Source organism: Engraulis encrasicolus, chromosome 12, assembly GCF_034702125.1.
Source record: "Engraulis encrasicolus isolate BLACKSEA-1 chromosome 12, IST_EnEncr_1.0, whole genome shotgun sequence".
Taxonomy (NCBI): domain Eukaryota; kingdom Metazoa; phylum Chordata; class Actinopteri; order Clupeiformes; family Engraulidae; genus Engraulis; species Engraulis encrasicolus.
This window is the reverse complement of record NC_085868.1, coordinates 27455201-27469079: the sequence shown is the minus strand read 5'-3', so window position 1 is coordinate 27469079 and position 13879 is coordinate 27455201. Positions and strand designations below refer to the sequence as shown.

The 13879-nt window shown below is 44.2% G+C and overlaps 1 protein-coding gene across 1 annotated transcript in view; it reads left to right on the top strand.

The window, feature by feature from the left end:
* Positions 1 to 13879, top strand: part of slc4a10a (solute carrier family 4 member 10a) — a 116196-nt gene that overhangs the window by 2736 nt on the left and 99581 nt on the right. Inside the window, exon 2 of the mRNA XM_063212017.1 lies at positions 7082 to 7123. Coding sequence (XP_063068087.1) covers positions 7082 to 7123 — 42 coding nt within the window. The remainder of the gene's footprint in view (positions 1 to 7081; positions 7124 to 13879) is intronic.

Here is a 13879-nt window from a genome sequence, read left to right as displayed (position 1 = left end):
AATCCCACTTGACTCCTCCCTACACCTGCATCCATGGCTGAAGTGTCCTTGAGCAAGGCACCTAACCCCACACTGCTCCAGGAACTGTAACCAATACCCTTAGAAATAGTAAAATGTAAGTCACTCTGGATAAAAGTGTCAGCTAAATGTAATGCAATGTAAATGTAATGTAATTTGGGTACACACACAACGCTTTGCACTGTCCCGAAGGTTTTTCAGTGGGGCTACTTTGGTCTGTGGGAAAACACTGCATCACGTCTGTCCTCCATCATCCTCAATGCTTTAGTGAGCGGCCCTGTAGGCCCACTCATCACGTTTCTTCCATCCTCAGCCCCGTAGGGTTCTGATCACGTCTGTCCTTCATGCTCAATGCTGTAGCGATTCTGCACTCATCTTATTTGTATTCCATCCTCAATGTTTGAGTGAGCAGCACAGTACTCATCATACCTATGCTCCATCCTCAATGCTTTAGTGAGTGGCCCTGCACAGTAAAACAAGAATACATAGAAAGTACTCTGGTATCTTGCCCAGGGGTTCCCGAATAGTTCCTGACCGATACAGTCCAGTCAAGGTCCCCCTTACATGGATGGATCGTGCCCAGAGACGATTGTAGGATCAGATGGGGCCCCAAGCAAAAATGCAAAAGAATGAACATTTGAACCAAAATTGGCACTACTGTGGTGAAGTGCGCAGCTAGTGTCGCGCAGCCAGGAGAAAACAAAAATGTAGAACCCATGTATTAGGATAATATAAAATAATAACGATAATAGTAAAAATCGCCAGAGATTAGTGGTGTCAACAATGATCGATTCGGCTATCCAATCCAGTGCGGACATGGACGATTCAGGATCGATGCTGCAAGTTCCAAGATCGATGCAGCAATTTTTTTAAGTTTCAATTACTTCCGTGGATATTTCGAGAGCAAATGAATGTTAAATTAAATAAAAGTACTTCAAAGCATTGCAAGACTGATACAGACTGATCCAGATTGATACAGAAAACAGCCAATAAATTGTTGCTCAGTATCTGACTACTTGTATTGCCTCATCATGACTGATGAAACATTTGCTTTGCTTTCAGTAGAAATGTAATGCATTGCAATGCATTGTAGAATTAAATCGGATCAGATCGGATCGCATAGAATCGGATCGAATCGAATCGCTACCTCCTGAATCGTGATCGAATCGGATCGTGAGGGCAGTGCCGATCCACACCACTACCAGAGATGCAACATATTATTATGATGCTGTTGAAAATACTGTTTAGCTTATTTTTGGTTTATTTTGGTTGATGTTAGTTATTCAATTTATTAAATTATTCATTTGTTGTGCTTTCCTGCTAACCTGCTGTGGACCCCCTGCTAGCATCATTTCGCTTCCTTTCAGGGGTCCCCGGTCCCCACTTTGAAAATCACTGATATCTAGAAGATGTGAAATCGACTCTCTATGTTAGTGTTTCTCAACGGGGGTGGGGGTACAGCCCCCCTGGGTGCGTTGGAAAGCTCTAGGGGGGCGTTGAGAAGGATACAGCTGAAAGGGAGCCATACTTAGTTGCCATTGGGGGGTATTAGTCCATTTAATTTTTTAGTACTACACGGGCGTTGTCAGTCTTATGAAGATGTCAAGGGGGCATTGGGAGGCTTGTGATGAGGCTGAGAATCATGCTCTATGTGTTGAATGAACACTGCCTTTTTACTATATGCATAGGCTACACATCATGTATCCTCCTAGTCAGGCCAAGAGCAATGTTAATATCGTTTCTGATCTCCATAAAAATCGGGAACTCCACCCACTTTCTCTGAAACCTGTCAACCAGTTGCAAACCATAGGGAGGTGGGTCAACCATGCCGTTTGGGAAACGTTAATTGTTCTGCTCTTGGTCAGACCAAGTCTCGAAGAGATTTAAAAGTCGATGATAATCAGGCTAGTATCCTCCATCCTCAGTGCTTTAGTGAGCAGCCTTTGCCTGCACTCATCACGTCCTCCAGCCAGACCCATAATCATCTCCTGTCTGTGATGTAAAGTGAAGGTCATCTCTTCATTTTTCAATGGGTCGAGCCCTTCTGACAGGACAGGAGTGGAGCTGCATGTCTCCTCTCTTCCCCTTATCACACACACAACGCATTTTGGAAGCATTCATTCAGCCCTATATCAAATTGGACCCTATATAATATATATTTTTAAATATGCTAAATTCTACTCTCTACGAGTTGAATAGGGCTGTAATGATATTCAGATAGTTGTTAGCACTGCACCATTGTCTCAGACTAATCTCAGACTAATCTCAGCATCTGGATCACTTCCTACATCACGTAAAACCATGTAGATATTGATTTTGGGCGATGAATTATTATTTAAAAAAAAAAAAATTGTGGGGGGGGGGGTGTTGTCAAAGTTGAGTGAACACCAGAGTGAACATTAATTTTTTGCTCTCGCCTCATTGATCGTTTGCTTGGTTGCTGGCTAAGCTGAGACATGTCATTGACTAGTTAGGTTTATTTAATGTTTTAAGCTTAAGAGCTTTTCCTAAGCCATTTGGAGGCTTGACCATTTGACCCCTTTAAGTGGCTTTTTTAACCTCCAGACTTGACGTTCAACCCACTGGTGGTGGACCATTTGAACAATAGACAGTAAAATAGGAATATAATCCTGAATTTTCCAGCAGTCTGGTCTGGTTGGATTTCAAAGATGAACCTCATACATGTAGTAGTAGGTGATGTCAACATTAGGGTTTAGTTGCAAAACGCTGTATCTCCATTTTGTAGAATGTTGGGAAATTGACATTTTGTATTGGGCATTCCATTGCTTTGCATTGCAAAATGCTTTTTTACACACGTTTAAAAAGCATGTTCCCAAAATATTTGAATGGCAAGAATTCACACAAAGGTGATAGGGCCTCTGAACAGTCATTTCCAATAATAAAATGCAAAAGTCAAAAATGGTGGATACACCGTTTTGCAAAGAAACCCTTCATATAGGTTACATCTACGTACAAAGCAAAGTGTTGAGGGGGAATGTATAAGGTATTTGTTTACCTGCCGCACCATACGCCTTCAGTCCCTTTGCTCGTGTGCATTGGTGTTCGGGACACAAGCGTAGTAATTGTGTGGGATGAATTTCTGGGGAAGTGGCTTTTCACGCTCAATCAAGCCCTACTGGTTCAATTTTAAGCATTTAGATGCAGCTGTCCCGGAGGCAAAGGAGAAACTCAATTACAGCATTTTGTCTGAACAAAACGGGAACATTTCCAATAGCTGTGGAAATGACATTTTAGCTGTTTCACTCAAGTGAAAGGAAGAATCAACTCTGCAGTATACAGTATAGCCAGGCTGGACCTCTTTCTGCTATAAGTGCTGTATGCACAGAAGGCCTATGTACTGTCCCATGCTTTATTAGCCAATACTATAGCTCATGAACTAAAAGGAAACACACACACACACACACACACACACACACACACACACACACACACACACACACACACACACACACACACACACACACACACACACTCAGAGAGAGAGAGAGAGAGAGAGAGAGAGAGAGAGAGAGAGAGAGAGAGAGAGAGAGAGAGAGAGAGAGAGAGAGAGAGAGAGAAACAGACACCGATAAAGAAATGCTGAAAATGCACAGAGGAGCAGCCATCACACATAAACGCACATGAGGTAGAGTGACTGTCTGTTGAATTAATTAGCTAATTGATTGGTTGGTTGCACCCCCACCTCTACCACACCACCCCCATTGGCTGCCCTCTCTCAGGCCATATCTCTGCCCACAGTCAGTGCAAGTTAAAACACGCTAACACGCTCAAAATACATCACCAACAACATTCGATCATCTTTCTTTCTTTCTTTCTTTCTTTCTTTCTTTCTTTCTTTCTTTCTTTCGTTCTTTCGTTCTTTCTTTCTTTCTACTATGCTTCTCTCTCTCTTTCTCTCTCCCTCACTCTCTCTTCATTTTCTCTCTCTCCCTTTTCCGTCTTTGTTTGTGAATCTGTACATCGATCAACTTGTCTGCCCATTTTTCGCTCTTTCTCTCCTTCTCTCTCTCTCTGTCTCTCTTTCTCTCCTTCTCTCTCTCTCTGTCTCTCTTTCTCTCTCTCTCTCTCTCTCTCTCTGTGTGCTTCAACATGAAGTGTTGGCCTTGCATGCTTTGTGGCTTTGTGATGGTGATTCACGAGAACAGGAGAAGTGCGAGTCTCCCGCCCCTCTTCCTCTTCCTCCTCCTCTTCCTCCTCTTCCTCCCTCTGCTTCAACTCATCAGTCTCCTCTTCCTCGTCTTCACTTCCACCTACTCCTCAACCTCCACCTTGCCCCCCCCCACACACACACTTTTCCTCCTCTTACACTATAACACAATCAATTTTGCAGCATGTTAATTCCATTTTTAGACAGCAACACACTAAGAGTGTTACAGTAGGTCCGACTCTGCAAGTGTGGAAGAGAGAATTAAATGCACCACTTTGCTAGTAGTGCAGTCAAACGTAGCCTAACACTCAAATATGTAACACTCTTGCCTGTCTCTACCAGGGCTTGACACTGGCACCTGCCAACCGGCCAAATGCTGGTAAAACTTGACTGTGGCTAGTAATACCGTCAGTGTCACTAGCCAATTTGGCTGGCAGCTTATTCCTTGGTATGACATGCAAATCATAGTACCCTATTCTGCCCATATGAGTTGTTTGTATTTAAGTTCAAGAAAATCTCAGTAAGTCAGTTTCTATTTGCTCGATATATTTCCATGTAGAAAGCTAAACCCTCATCTTGCTTCTGAGGTTAGACATACACTCTCATGATAAAGAAAAAAAAACTATATAAAAGTTGTGGCTAGTGGAACACCTGAAAGGCTAGTGACTCGGGAAAACCACTAGTCACAGTGGCCGGTGGGAGGAAAAGTTAATGTCAAGCCCTGGTCTCTACACTCAAATATGTAACACTCTTGCCTGTCTCTTCTCTCCAATATGTAACACTCTTCCCTGTCTCTTCTCTCCAAGTGTTGCACATTTTCTGTGCTGTGTGTGTGCACTACACTCCTCCTGTTGCTCTCTCTCTCTCTCTCTCTCTCTCTCTCTCTCTCTCTCTCTCTCTCTCTCTCTCTCTCTCTCTCTGTCTCTCTCTCTGTCTCTCTCTCTCTCTCTCTCTCTCTCTCTCTCTCTCTCTCTCTCTCTCTCTCTCTCTCTCTCTCTCTCTCTCTCCCTCCTCCTCCTTTCCCTGCTCCTGCCTGCCATCATTCTGCCACCCTGCCGCAGGATCCTGAGCCTTGGCCATGTAGTTAGTCACTCGTCATAAATCTTTTCCTTGGTGCAGCAAGTCCCCGGCCCCTGTCAGTCGCAGTGTGCAGAGGGAGGCAACCTGTGTTCAGACTATAGTGGCCACTAGTGTGTGTGTGTGTGTGTGTGTGTGTGTGTGTGTGTGTGTGTGTGTGTGTGTGTGTGTGTGTGTGTGTGTGTGTGTGTGTGTGTGTGTGTGTGTGTGTGTGTGTGTCAAGCAAAACAGTTCTCTGTACGTGGTGTTTTTAGTATACATCAGGCGTCACACCAACGTGGTGCCTGCGGGCACCAGGTAGCCCTCCAGGAGCTCCTGAGGTGCCCACCAAGGATGTTAATAAACAGTCACGACTACAAGATTTTAGTCACAGATAATGTTTTTCCTCATTTAAATATGAGATTATTTCTTTATAGCCTATAAAGAACATTTCCTTATAGCTTGCAAGCAAATCATCATTCAATCTAGTGTGATTTGGGAATGATGTCAAGACATCAGTAGAGGATTTTAAACAAAAGTAGACCTCGGGTAGTTCTCAGTAGCCCTCGGGTTGCTCTTGGTAGCCCTTGGTAGCCCTCTGACCCAGAAAGGTTGGAGACCCCTGCTATACACGTATGAAACTAGAGCAGCAGGTCAGGAGGAGGAGTTTGCAGTGTTAGTGGGTGTGTGTGTGTTTTGGGTGAACGACAGATGCTGATACAGGGATTAAAAGCGACGCGTTAACTCACTTAAGGGATTACCGTATGTGGCTCATTGTATTTGTTTTTCCGGATGTCAGAAGGCGGCAAAGGTGTCATGATGTGTGTGGTTTCTGTGTGCGCGTGTGCACTTTGAGTGGTGTGCTGGAAGTGAGCACACGCATGGCTTGTTGATTAGCCACCTAATTCTCAAAGCAAAATTAAAGAGTGTGAATTTTACAACATAGGGCAGCGGTGCAATTGTGAATCATTCTGTGATAATGTCAAATGCACAGAGAGCTGAGTAGTTGGAGAGCTACACCTGTGAAGACCTTACGCACCAACGTTGCTATCCAAATAAAAACGTGTCCTTACTTGTGTATTATGTGTCTGTGGGGGTTCATGACCCCTAGGGGATTTTGAAGGTACTGCAGGGAAGAGAAGGGAAGGGTATAAGACACTTTACCACCTTTATAAATCCAGGGCAACGATTTTAATCGTATTCAGCCAAAAAATAGTGGCATACCCCTTTAAACCCAGGCCCATGTATATATGTGTGTATTATAACACCACGAAAGTCAGCAATATTGACTTGTATGATTCATAAATGCATTTGCAATTTTACTGGTTAATTTCAAATGAGATTTCAGCAATGACGATGGACCAAAAATGTTGCCGTTTGGAATATTTTGGGGGATGGGGTCCTGGAAATATTCTCAAGTCCAAAAGTGGGTCACACAACTGAGACAGTTTGGTAACCGCTGCAGTAAAACAACGTTTGCCCATTTATGTATAATGGTAGTAGGTGTGAAGGAAACCGTTTCAGTACCTTGGACAGTTCCCTGACTGCTCTATTGGAGTCGGTGTGAAGGAACCAAGGAATGGATTTTATCACTGAAACCAGTGCTTCAGTTTTGACATACACACTAGTATTGAGCACTGGCATTTCTCAATGTTGGCCTCTAGTGTACTGGCACTTTTCACAACATGCCTGTATATAATACTATGCTCAAACTTTTTGGTTCTTTTAGTCAAACTCTAGCACTTTTACCAAAAAAAGTAGACACGGGAACCGACCAACTGTGTGGTGCTATGTCATGTTGTTTATGTGTGACCGTGCCAATGTTGTTGCTCTTTCCAGGTCCACAGTCCGGGAAGCGAGAGTGAATCAGTGAGTGAATCGGTGAGTGTGCGCCCCGATCTCCGCACTCCGTGCACCTCGCTCCGCTCTCTCTGCTCTCCGGTCTCCATGCTTTGGGCATGCTGCCGCCGCAGCCGCCTAGCACTGTTTGACACGTTTGCTCTACTGAATGGCTTATGCTGGCTGATTTTGTTTGTTTGTTTTGTTTTTTGGGGGGGAGAGGGGGTATTTTGTGTGTGTGTGTGTGTCTGTGTGCGGGGGGGCATTCTGTGTGTGTGTGTGTTTGTGTGTGTTTGTGTGTGTGTGTGTGTGTGTGTGTGTGTGTGTGTGTGTGTGTGCACCTGCACCTGCGTGCGTGGGCAAGTATGCGTACGAGTGTGCATGCGTACACGAGTGTGTGTCTGTGTGTGTGTGTGTTTAATATGTATGTGGAAAGGGTGGGCGGACCTCTGCACACTGCATGCCTCGTTCGCAGGCATTTATTTATTTGTACACATTTTATTTTTTTATATTTATCTCACAAGCTTGCAACACGCTGATGATCGCTCACCAGCTCTCTCATACAATTATGTAAAAACAACATCTGTAAGATATTTTATTGACACATGTGCAGGGATTGGTGTGTGTGTGTGTGTGTGTAGTGTATGTGTGTGTCTGTGTATGTCTATGTCTATGTGTGTACGAATGTACTGAATGTATGTATGTACCGTATGTATATATAGTATATGTTATCTGTGCGATTGTCTCTGTGTCTGTCTCTGTGTGTGCATTACGATTATGTATGTACCGTATGTATATATAGTATATGTTATCTGTGCGAGTGTGTCTGTGTCTGTCTCTGTGTGTGCATTACATTGCATGTCTGCGCAGGCACGCTCCTGCTCCTGCTCCTGCTTACTGCTGGTGAGTCGAGAGTGCCTGTCTATTCTGTGTGTGTGAGCCTCTCCATCAGGCCCGCCGACAGGGGGGGTAGAAGGGTATGGTGCCCCGGGCCCAGGGAGATAGGGGGCCCAGATTTGGGTCCCCATTACATTGTATGTATTGGGTAGGGGGCCCTGTCAGATGACTTTGTCCTGGGCCCAGCGAAAGCTGTGTGCAAGCCTCTCCGTGCAGCTGGTGCTGACCTTGAAGAGAAGGACGTGGCGCTCTTGTGTGTCAGGCTGCTCAGCCTGGAGCTGTGCTGTGCTGTGCTGTGGTGTGGTGTGTAAGCTCATGTGCTCATGGTGTGTGGAGAAGGGCTCCCCCTTATGGCGCAGTGTGCACTGGCGGGCAACTCTAGACTGTTGGGGGGAGGGTGTGTGTGTTTGTGTGTGTGTGTGTGGCGGGCTGCTGTATAGCAGAGAGAGAGAGAGAGACTGTGTGTGTGTGTGTGTGTGTGTGTGTGTGTGTGTGTGTGTGTGTGTGGCGGGCTGCTGTATAGCAGAGAGAGAGAGAGAGAGTGTGTGTGTGTGTGTGCACACGCTTGTGTTGGTTACTGTGGGGAGTGTGTGAGCATGCACCTGCCACCAGCTGATCGCCAGACCAGTGCCCACAGGCAGCGAGGGGACAATCACCAGCACAATACACAGCTGGTGTGTGTGTGTGTGTGTCTGTGCGGAGGGTTGTGTGAGTGTGCATAAGTTGAATGCGTTTTTGAAATAATTTCCGAACACAACGCTCATTGGTCTTGCTCTGTGCATCAAGCTTTTCAGCTGATATGACTGTAAGGCTTTTCATTTGGGGTCTTTAATATGTGTTCCTATAATCCTATTGTCTTTGCATCTATAATTCCATGATCTTTGAATTATAGTGTATTGTCCTTTCTTAGTATTGATTATTTGTCATTTAATTGTACTCTTAGAGGGTATTATATTTTAAACCCTTTAGACAGACACAGCGTTATAAATTTGCTATTACCAGAATGGCAATGGCCAAGTCGTAGTGCATTTACTAAAGGCCCTCTGTTCTGTCACAGTAGTGTACTGCTATGGTAATGAAGTGTTCAGCGTTCCAGCGTATTACAGTGTTCCACTGGTGGAACTGTGTGCATTATGGGGCTACGTGGGCATTTTAATTGTAATTCACTTGAGAGGACAGTTTAGAGTATTACCAAATTAGCAGTTAAGGTAACTGTGAGATCTGTGGCAGCTGAGAATTTCATTTCAGAATGCAGAGAGAGCTGTGTGGAGGTAGTAATGATACCTGTTTGATTCTTTGATGATACTGATTAGTATACATTAGTGGTGTTGATCGGCACTGCCCTCACAATCCGATTCGATCACGATTCGGGAGGTAGAGATTCGATTCGATTCGATTCGATTCTATGCGATCCGATCCGATTTAATTCTACAATGCATTGCAATGCATTACATTTCTACTGAAAGCAAAGCAAATGTTTAATCAGTCATGATGAGTCAATACAAGTAGTCAGATACTGAGCAACAATTTATTGGCTGTTTTCTGTATTAGTCTGTATCAGTCTGTATCAGTCTTGCAATGTTTTGAAGTGCTTCTATTTAATTTAACATTCATTTGCTCCCGAAATATCCATGGAAGTAATTGAAACTTAAAAAAAATTGCCAGATCGATTCTGGAACTTGCCGGATCGATTCTGGATCGTCCATGCCCCGCATCGATTCAGATCGCCGAATCGATCATTGTTGACACCATTAGTATACATAGTATTTTTCTGTACTTATAGTGAGGATAGTGATTCCTCTGACACGATGTAGTTGTAATAATAATCATGATTTGTAGTCGTAAGGTCATCTTAACAGCTCTAATTGCAGACAGTTGAGAGTGAAACAGGATAGGTGAGGATAGAAAGGGTTTCGAATCTACCCTGATGCCGATCCGGTTGTTTGCACACTGGCCATGTGCATTTGTGGATGCGAGAAAGATTTATGGATGAAGACGAAGGGTGAATACCTAATGGGAATTTTGTCCCTGTTTTGAGAAAGAGATTAAGAGAGAGAGAGAGAGAGAGAGAGAGAGAGAGAGAGAGAGAGAGAGAGAGAGAGAGAGAGAGAGAGAGATTAAGAGAGCAGGAGAGAGAGAGTGGTGTGTGTGTGTGTTTATGTGTGTGTGTATGTGTGTGTGTGTGTGTGTGTGTGTGTGTGTGTGTGTGTGTGTGTGTGTGTGTGTGTGTGCGTGTGCGTGTGTTTGGTCAGTGTGACATTGGCCTGTTTCCAGACAGGACAGACAGAGCCTCTGTGGGGCTGCCGAGTTCCTCTGGGCCATGGTGAGAGAGAGAGAGAGAGAGAGAGAGAGAGAGAGAGAGAGAGAGAGAGAGAGAGAGAGAGAGAGAGAGACTCTGTAGGGCTGCTGAGATCCTTAGGGCCACCATGTTCACAGAACCTGCTGTCCCCAGATAGGACACACACACACACACACACCCACACACACACACACACACACACACACACACACACAGGCACAGGCACAGGCACAGGCACAGGCACACACACCCTGACATACCACCTGACATACCATCAAGCATGCACGGAGCCCATTCCACACTGCGCTCTGTCAGTGTCGTAGTTAGCCTAGTAAACCAGCGCCACCCGCTCCCGCTGGACGCCGACATTTTTCGGCTGCGAGTGGTCGTCTAGCCTCGCATCGGTCGAACATTTTGAACACTGTGCCCTGAGTCTGGCAAACCAATCACAACGCAGAGATTAGTTTTGAATTTGTTTTGAATCAAAGCGGGCGGGGTTTTGAGGGAGTGAAGATGAAGCTCGCAACGTTGGGAAAGCACATCAACGAGAAAGATCGCTGATTGGTCAGAGCACCGGCCTATAGGCACACGCACGGGTTGAAAAAAAAACAGGTTGTTCTCATCAACAATCTTCGGATGTATCGTTCATCGGGGCCAGACTAAATTACACATCCAGTCTCACATTTAGGCTGGTATATCTCGTAGTAGTTCTTTTCCGAATGGATGCTGTGTTGGCCTGTGTGTGTGCAGTGGCTATGATGCAAAATACAACATACAAGATTTTTAATTGTCACATGCTTTCATGTGCTGGCACAATTGGCAGTGAAATGAAGGTTGCAACTGCTTCTGCTGAGTAGAATTATAGATTAAAAAATAGGAAAAGAAAGGAAAGAATAGTATAATATAGTAGTAATAGTATAGTATGATAATAATAAAAGAAAAAGTTGTCAGACGAATTTAAAAAGTGGATGACTTGATGGAAGAAACTCTTGCACAGTCTCTCTGTCCTGCATTTTATCGAATGCAGTCGTTTCCCTGAGGGCAGCCTTTCAAGCATGGAATGACTGGGATGGAAGGTGTCTTTCATAATCTTCTGTGCCCTTCTAGACTAAGCAGTGCTTGAAGTGGAAAAAAGAGGTGCAGGAACCCTAATCGTCAGAAAATACCATCCAAAGAGAAGTGCGGGAACCCTGATTTTGCGACAGTCTCACCACTTGTAAAATGCGGCGCACGAGATAAGTTCTGCCAGAACACTGATTATTAAAATTATGAGGTAGGGGAACTGGTTTCCCCTGAGCACCCCCACTAACTTCAAGCAGTGAGACTATGTATATCTCTTGCAACCCTGGAAGAATGTGCTGGTTGTACTGGTGTCAGGGGCATCATTGAAGACGGCACTCTTAAAGTCATATTGGCCATATTGCTATAAATAGTCAGGCAATCATTGAAGAGCACACTGGGCCCCAGGGCTAGATAACGAGAGCGTGCCAAGCCTTGGAGTGAATGTGAAATCAAACAAAACGCTATTTAAAGTGCAAAGACACAGATTGTGCTGAAATGGTTATGGAGGCGGTCTATGGATCAGAGGGGTTGCAGCAGGTTTGAATCCCACCCTTACCTCGCCGTACACCTTCATCCATGTCTGAAATGCCATCGAGCAAGGCACCAACCCCACATTGCTCCAGGGTCTGTAAACAGCACCCTGTAATATCTGTAAGTGGTTTGATTATACACCGTCAACTAAGTGTAATATAAGTTAGCCTAAAGCAATGTAAGGTGTTTACTATAAAAAAAACAGATGAAGACAGGGAGGTTAGATTAGAATGGTAATCTACTATAATGAGTTGGCTTGTAGTTTTTCTCAAGTGCCACTGTGCTACCATGAGTGTGGTCCCATTACACTTGTCCCTGTGCGCGGTTGCCATACCTCCTGCTCACTGGTAGGATAGGTGGAGAGGCCACAGGCTTGCCGTACATGTTGCTCTGTGTGCTGCTGAGTAACCATATTAGTCACATTAGCTCCTTTATGCAGAGGATCCCATACAGGGTTAGGACCAAGTCTGTTACTTTAAGGCATGGTATGTAACATTTTTAGAATGCATAGTTTATTTCCAGACTTCACGCCAGTCATTCATACGTCTTACCCTTTTCACAAATACCAACCTCATTGAAGTAGTATTGTAGTATTCATTATGACTGGGAAAATTACACTTTTCTTGCATGAAAACGAGGCTCTTGTCCATGTCCGCCAATTTAGAATTTCCAGTAATAGACATTTTTTTTTGGCAATTTTGTATGGCCCACCCATTACTGGGCAAATCTGCACTTAGAGCAGCATGCTGTGTGAATGTGTGCTGTGAATATGCCCATGTCCTGGTGCCTTATCACTGGATCAATGATCCATTGATCCACTGGCAATGGCACTTGCACTTGCAACTCCTGTGTGTGTTACACAGCTCTATATCACGCTTGCTGCAGTCATTTTAAACCAGTGGTTTTCAAAGTTGGGGCCGAGGGGCCGTGAGGGGCCATGAGGGGGTGTTAGGGGGATCCTGGCAGGAAAACCAAAGTAAATAGTTGAAAAAAAATGGAACGACTTAGTACACTTACCACAATTCCCTTTTTTCCTTTTTTAAAAAAGAATATTTTTTGGTCACTTTCAACTTTATTGAAGACAAGACAGTATGAGAGGTAGACAGGAAGTGAATGGGGAGAGAGAAGGGGAGGAGAAAAAATAGTGTGGCACAAAACATGTTAGGGGGGGCCTTGGCTGGAATCTACCGGTACATGGGGGGCGTTGTCATGTAAAGTTTGGGAGCCCTTGTTTTAAACCACCGGTATGCCACTATAACTCTATAGCCGACAGAACCTCTGCCTTAAGCTCTGTGATGTGGGGGGTGGTGTGCAATTTGCTGCTGTGGGCAATTCACATTCATTTAGCCGAAGGTTGTGTGTGTCATTTAGATAAATGCAGTGCACCAGCTTTGCAGGGAGTTTCCAATTGGTCCTGCCGTATACAGCTCCACAAGGACAGCTCTGCTGTTGTGAACACATTTATTATCACATTATCCTATTCACAATTATCTTTATTGTCGACAACAGTATGCACCGTGTAGAATATAGCCAGAATGGGTACTGCAACTATTCTGGTCATTGAAACTGTGCTGCCTATTACCAAATTTGATCTGTTCATGAATATTTACTAAATAATAAACCAATATTTACCGGTTTAACCAAAGTACAGTCAGTTTTGCAGCTAAAATGTTTATTTCTGGAAATTCAAAATGGCGGACCATGGAGAAGATCCCCCTTTATATGTATAAAAAGTGCCATTTTCCCAGTCATGATGAATACTTAGAATTTGATGGTGGTGGTTAGTATTCACGATAAAGGTAACATTTGTGAATGGGCAGCATGAATTCTGGAAATAAACTACAAAAAATATTACACGGTGCACCTTTAATTAGCTTTAACACTTTGTTGTAGCCTGTAATTGGTACAGTTTGTACCTGAAATGTCCATTCAGCACCCTCAAGATGCCTGAAGATCTATGATCGAAACGTTGCTCCCAATATATTAAGTGTTTTGCGAGCAGTGTGCAG